At 53.3% G+C, this 7013-nt stretch overlaps 1 protein-coding gene across 5 annotated transcripts in view; it reads left to right on the top strand.

Annotated features, from left to right (window-relative positions):
- Window positions 1–7013, top strand: part of SYNE3 (spectrin repeat containing nuclear envelope family member 3) — a 93658-nt gene that overhangs the window by 65178 nt on the left and 21467 nt on the right. For 4 of the 5 annotated variants that reach the window (XM_039884147.1, XM_039884146.1, XM_039884144.1 and 1 more), the window contains exons 6-8: window positions 1110–1457; window positions 3694–3830; window positions 5049–5223. In XM_039884147.1, the coding sequence (XP_039740081.1) occupies window positions 1110–1457; window positions 3694–3830; window positions 5049–5223 (660 nt within the window). The remainder of the gene's footprint in view (window positions 1–1109; window positions 1458–3693; window positions 3831–5048; window positions 5224–7013) is intronic. The other variant, XM_039884148.1, reaches the window with a different exon arrangement.

Genomic DNA, 7013 nt, shown 5'->3' with positions numbered 1-7013 from the left:
TTTCGGATCTTAAGGCAAACGCTTTTAGCCTTTCCCCATTGAGTATAATGTTAGCTGTAGGTTTGGCATATATGGCCTTTACTATGTTGAGGAATGTTCCCTCTATTCCCACTTTGCTGAGAGTTTTTATCACAAATGGATGCTGGGTTTTGTCGAACACTTTTTCTGCATCTATTGATATGATCGTATGGTTTTTATCTTTCGATTTGTTAATGTGGTGTATCACATTAATTGATTTGCGGATATTGTACCAACCTTGCATCCCAACTTGATCATGGCGTATGATATTTTTAATGTACTGCTCAATTCGGTTTGCTAATATTTTGTTGAAGATTTTCGCATCAATGTTCATAAGAGATATTGACCTATAGTTTTCTTTTTTTTGTAATATCTTTTGTTTTGGAATCAAGGTAATGGTGGCCTCATAAAAGGAGTTAAGGAGCCTTCCCTCTTCTTGAATTTTTTGGAATAGTTTGAGAAGAACAGGTGATAATTCTTCTTTGAATGTTTGGTAAAATTCTCCTATGAAGCCTTTTGGTCCAGGACTTTTGTTTTCCGGGAGGTTTTTGATTACTGATTCTCTTTCATTGGTGGTAATCAAAAAGTAAAAAAAAAACATTTTGAAGGCATTTTCAAATAAAACATTTAAAAGTGTTTGTATAAAAATGTTTAAAAAATTAAAAGCCGATGAAGAAACTTTCTGTCATTGTCATAAATGGATAATCGGTACTCATTCACCATATAAATTAATGTAAGGAAACCAAATGGGGTCATTAGATTCTATCTGGCCCCACACAGCTGCCGGCTCAAGGCTCCGTGCCTGAGGCTGCCTCTGTGTCTATTAAAAAGGAAGATTAACAAATGCCAGGGCGTGTTAAAGACAGGGCAAGCACCCAACACACTTTCTCTGTGACTTAATGAAATGGGTAGTAAAATTATACCCTCCTGTCCATCCACAGTCAGCATTAGTGCAGCAAATGGTCTGGCCCCTGGAAAGCTGCCTCGGGCTCTAACCCAGGAATCTAGGAATCTAGGAATCGCTGCTTACTTAGCTCTGGGAGATGCACCAGATGCTTCCTTTTTTTTCCATCCACCCCTGTCCCCTTTAGGACCTTGCCAAACATTTTCCCAGCGGCGAAGAGTCTCTGAAGAGGCTGGAGGAGCAGGCCGTGGAGGTCATCCAGAATACCTCTCCTTTGGGTGCACAGAAGATCACCGAGGAACTGGAGGAGATGCGGAAAGTTCTGGAGAAGGTGTGGGGCCTCTGGGAGGAGGAGGAGGGCCGGCTGCACAGCCTGCTCAAGTCCAAGGAGGCCTTCGATCAGCAGAAGAGGCAGCTGGAGGCTGAGCTGGAAGAGTTCAGGATGAGCCTCCAGAAACTGCCCAAGGAAGGCCTGGAGCCCATGGCGAAGGGGGGCACTGAGGACGAGCTGGTGGCCCGCTGGAGACTCTACTCGGTAAGCAGAGTTTGGCCAGGCCACGGCAGTCCGGGTGGCACACGTGCCGTGGGGTGTTGCCACTTGGAGCCCCTCTATGGTGGGGGATTCACGCTAAGCCTTCAGCACACTCTCTGGTTTTCCTGGGTCTTTGGGTGTGACTAGAGTTGGGTGTTTGCACCCATTTTCTGGATGAGGACACTGAGGCCTGGAGAGATGTTTTTTTCACAGCATCCCTAGGATCACATGATAGGTCAGTGGGTAAATACGACCAGAGGTGGATTGGTGGCAGGTTTGCCACTCCCTTGCCCGGTGTGGCACGTGGGGTGGGCCTCCCGGAGGGCAGAGGGAAAGCTCTTAGCGTAGAGATGAGGGCGGGTGACATCTGTCAGAGCACCCTCCCCTCCCAGCATGCCATGTGCACATTCACGCGAGGTTTGACTGGACAGAGAGGTCTTTCAAATAAGGGCGGACGCCCTCCCCCCACCCCCATGTTTATTTATTAGCTCAGTGGGTTAGCTCCGTGTCAGTCCCCTTAGGGGAAATTTCCAAAAGAAACACCACCCAGACCTCACCTCCACTCTGCATTGTTGTCCTATTTTTCCTCTTTCTCCTACTGTTTGCCCATATGCGAAAATATCTTTGTGTCGGGGCGGAACAAGGCGCCCGTGCTCTTTGGGGCTCACTCGGCCTCACGGTAGCCGACCCGACGCCACTGCGATGATCAGCTTCGTACGAAGGGATCGCTTTCCCTTCAGGACTGTCTGCCTCGCCGCGGCGGAGGCCGTGTGGAGCCGTGGTTAAGGGCGGGGACCTTGGGATCGGGCCCTGGGTGAAGTCCCAGTTCCTCTCCTCGCCAGCTGGACGACTTTGGGAGAATTACATTGATCGGTCGAGTGTGAAGCGGGGATGGCGGTTGGAGGGTCCACCTCACACATTCCTTATGACCACATGAAGACAAGAAACGCTGAGAGTAGCACGGGACTTTGGCCGGACGGTCCGCTCTCAGGGAGGGAAGGCGTGGAAAGCACGGCCACCACCCCGGTGTCACTGCGGCCACCTGTCTGCTACCTCCCAGGAAGCTTTTCCGGGGCGGGATGCCGACCACATCTCGTGGAGGCTCTCTGCCCCACCCCATCCAGGCGTCAGTCACCTCAACTCTGACCAAGCTGTGACTAACCAGAAATCAGTAAAGGGGAAATTCAGAATTATTACTAAAGACTTCCGTTCTTAAACTGTTTGCTCTTCACATGGCCTGTTCTATCGCAAGGAGCAGACACACCTGACCTGCTCCAACCCCGCCCTCTGGGTGCCTGGGGACCAAGCCAGGTGTGTGGCTGCAAGGCGGCCGAGCTGGTGTGGGCTGGACGCGCCCTGGCCCCGCAGAGCAGGAGAAGGGAGCGCAGTCACCCACCTCTCAGCGAGAGAAAAGTGTAGGGTGTTTTCTTGCTTTTGAGAAACAGGCAGACTTCAAGGAAGCAGGTGTGTCAGGGCCTCAGATAAAAGAACAACTTGTAAAGAAGGCCACGGTGAAGGCCACGTTCATCTTCAGAACTATCACAGTGAGGGGGTTATTCACGCAGCACGCGCTGTTCTGAGTGCTACTCAGCCCTTGGTGGGGGCACTGTCACGATCCCCCGTTACTAGGTAAGGGGACTGAGCCCCGAGAGGTTCTACCACTCGCTCCAGCTTGCCCAGGACAGCGGGAAAGGGTGGCGTCTTAAGTGTCAGGACGCAGCCCCGTGGAGCCAGGGCTCAGCGCAGGTGTCTGCCCGGCCTGCCGGTAACGATAAGTGGACCGCAAAGCGCCGTTAGGCCATTGTTCCCTTTGGTGCTGAAGAGGCAGGTAAAGAGCCAGATGTCAGGTCCGCTGGTCACCTGCCCTGTGTATAAAATGGGGACACAGAGACTTACCTGTCAGGGTCGCTGCAGGGCTTGAATCGATGGGAATTTCAGAGCATGGTGCCAGCACTTCCTAGATAGCAGTTATCTGTGTTATTAGATGTTAGTTCACGTGACAATGCCGCGAGGCAGGTGATATGCAGAGAAGAGCCAGCTTGGTGAGCATCATGGAGCGGGAGCTGGGGGAGCAGGGGCTGAGCTCCCAGAGCCCCAGCCCCTGCCCTTGGTGACAACGTTTCCCCAGCCCCTGGCGACAGTGTTTTCCATGCCTGGCCCACTCCCACCAGCCACGCCCGTCCCCTGCACACGTCCCCCTGCACTGACCTGCCCCTCGGGGGTCACCTGTGTGCTGCAGGCAACTCAGGCAGCGCTGGCCACCGAGGAGCCCCGGGTGGCCCAGCTGCAGGCCCAGCTGAAGGAGCTGATCGTCTCGCCCCACGACCCACAGCTACTCCCCAACAGCGTGGTCACTGCCATCCAGGAGTACCTGAGGTATCTGTGGGGCCGCGGGGGGCGGGGCTCAGGGGCTTCTTCCGCCTTCCAGGGCCATCTCCGGGCAGAGGGCTCGCTTCCTCTTGCAGCCTGGTAACTCTTAATCATGTTTGCACCTCTCAACGACTGCACGGCCGTTAAAGCGTCTCACGTGGCTCAGGCACTGTCCCTTTAGACGGGACTTTGTCAAAGAGGCCCGAACGTTGCTTTTTTCCGTGCTAAGTGGCTCGTTCACCCATTTCCATCAAATCTCTTTATCCGCCTGGAGCTGGGTCCAGCATGTCATGGCCCAAGGGAGAGCTTTTCAACAGACAAACGTGATGTTTGTCACGCCCCTGCCTGCTGATGATGCGGGCGGAAGCCCCGAGCCCATCTCCACGCCACCCTCTACCTCCCCACTGGCCCACGGGCTCAGGCATAGCAGGTCTCCAGTCTCCTAGCTCAGCAAAGACCAGCAGATCAAATATCTCTCCTGTGCGGAACTCAACACAGGGCAAATTTGGAACCTGTAGCTAGTTTCACTACGTGGGCCTCAGAGGGTTTGGAATACAGCACAACCATCCACGTATCCATCGCACCTCTTTTTCCCTCTGCCCAATCCCGGGGTTCCTCCAGAATGACTTGGGGGAGCTCCTCCCTTGCCGTGTGCCTCTCATCCCAGTGTGCTCAGGCCCCGCCTCTGCAGGTTGAGAGCAGCAGCCTGGATCCCCCATGGGATGCTAAGGTGGGGCGGGAGGAACTGGGATTCCCCGTGCACAAAGCAGGCAGTGGGATGAGGTGGCCGAGGGCCTCCTTGTCCCTCTGGTTTCTCTTGTCGAGGTGTCGGGTGCTGGTTCTCCATGGCTGGGTGCTGGACACTGTATCTGCAAATTACCTGTAGAAACTATTTGGACCTAGGATGATAGCATCTTACTCAAGAAAGAATTTTGTTTGCTTCTGTGAGTCGCCCAGGGACAGGCGGTACCTGTCTCGGGCCCCGTAATTACTCTTCAGGGCTTAACTTCCACGGTCCTGAAGCTGGGCTACGAGTCGTTTTGAGGACGGGCTCACTTCTGGAGGGCATAGACCTCCGAGGTCCCACGGACAGTCCCGGCGGAGAGGACAGGGACCACACTGGGAGCGTCACAAGCCGGACTCCCCGGGGTCCGGGCAGAGGCCTCGTTCGCGGACTGACCGCGCTCTCTCCTCTCTCGGTTCCCCCCACCACGGCCCTCACAGCATGAAGGGGAAGAGCACCAGGCTGCGCAGTGCCACTGGGGTGCAGCTGTGGCATCGTTCCCAGAGGCCTCTGCAGGACCTGCAGCTGTGGAGGGCCCTGACCCAGAGACTCCTGGACATCACAGCCACCCTGCCAGACCTGCCCTCCATTCACACCTTTCTGCCCCAGATCGAGGTAACCACGGTCCTGCCAGGGTGGCTGACCGGGGGAGCTGCCAGCCAAGCACATCATTTCAGTCACTCTGCCAGGGAAACGAACGTTTTCTCTCTGTATTTCTTAAGCTGCCGTGCATGGCCTTTCCTTCTGGGGGTCCTGTGGACTCTCTTCCCCTCATGCTCTGAAGGACGATGGTCCTTCTTCTTGAGGCACTCCTCAGGGACCCCCAAAATGAATTTCACGTGTGCCGCAAACCTTAACTTAGGCCAGACTCTCTCACATATACCCTTAATATCTGATGAAAATCCATCTAGCCATTGCCATGAGATATGGTCACCAATAGACAGAAGCTTTAATTAATTAATCACGATTTTTGTGTGCTTGATATCATGTTATATAGTTATTTCCACCGCTATTTATACTTTTCACATATGGATTTTTCTCAGCATCATTTAAGTTTGTTTCAAAATGCTATTCTTTTTTAATAGCTGCATATTACTCCATTTGAAGTGTGCCGTAATTTATTTGATAGATCCACAATGAGATAGTTAGGTTGTTTCCGATTTTCATTGTCATAATTAATATATGTTGAATACCTGTGTACAGAGTTCTGTCTCCATTTCTGCCATTCTCCTCATCGCGCTGAAGGATTGGGGCCAGGGACAAGTTCAGGTGCTTGTTCAAGGTCAGACCATTCGAGAGAGAGAGAGGCAGAGCTGGGGCCTCTAGACTCTCATCTAATGGTCTTGTCCCTGTTTTCATAGTGGTTCCTGTAAACGGCTTTGGGAGGCAGACAGGACAATTTTATTACGGTTCACTGTTGAGGAAACCAACTGCCAGAGTCGGGAGGCCCCTTGCTCGGGGTCACGCAGCCTTTAAGTGGGGGGCTGGCTTTGACCCACGACCAATGCTTTCCGTAACTGTGTCACGATTGCTTTTCCAGCCTGTCCTTCCCACTGGGGCGGAAAGTAAACCGGGACCCTCTTGAGGGAGGAGGGAGAGGACCTGTCTTTCCCGCGCGTGACCTGGGGCTCCCAGAGCGGGAATTTCATGGAGCAGTGGGTTGGAACAAGTAGGGCCAGGACTTTGGTTTGTTTGTGTTTGGATGCCATTTGCTGGTTGGGAGCCAGCCTTGTGTCACCGTCACCAGGCTGCCCTGGCGGGAAAGAGTTCATGGGTCAGGGCTCAAGCTGCCCACCCTGTCTTTTCTCGACTCAGCTCCTGCATCAAGACCCAGAGTGGCCTGCAGATCTGCAGAGTTCCTCGAGAAGCGACACATCGAGCCACCAAAGTCGGTCATGGGCCATGTACTAGTTTCCTAGGGCGGCTGTAACCAAGTACCAAAAACTAGGTGGCTCCAAGCAACAGAAATTCATTTTCTCACAGTTCCGGAGAATGGAAGTCCGAACTCCAGGTGTCAGGAGGCCGGGCTCTCTCTGACGGCTCGAGGGGAGGGTCCTCTCACCTCTGCTGGCTTCAGTGTTGGCTGCGGGTGGTGTTCCCGGACTTACGGGTCCATCGCTCTGCTCTCTGCCTCTGTCATCACGTGGACACCTTCCCCCCATGTGTCATCACATCATCTTCCCTCTGCGTGTGTGTGTCTGGGTCCAAATGTCCCCTTTTAATTAGGGCGCCAATCATACTGGGTTAGGAGCCCACCTCAAGGGCCTCGGTTTAACTTGATTACTTGTAGAGACCCCATCTCTAAAGAGGGTCATATCCTGAGGTGGCAGGGGGCAGGGTTCCGATGTCGCCCTACGTTTTTAGGGGAGGAAAAATTCAACCCATAACAGCTGCTTAAATAGTAA

The sequence above is a fragment of the Pteropus medius genome, unplaced genomic scaffold (assembly GCF_902729225.1).
Source record: "Pteropus medius unplaced genomic scaffold, Ma_sr-lr_union100, whole genome shotgun sequence".
Taxonomy (NCBI): domain Eukaryota; kingdom Metazoa; phylum Chordata; class Mammalia; order Chiroptera; family Pteropodidae; genus Pteropus; species Pteropus medius.
The sequence above is the reverse complement of the archived record's forward strand: the minus strand, read 5'-3'. Positions and strand labels throughout refer to the sequence as shown.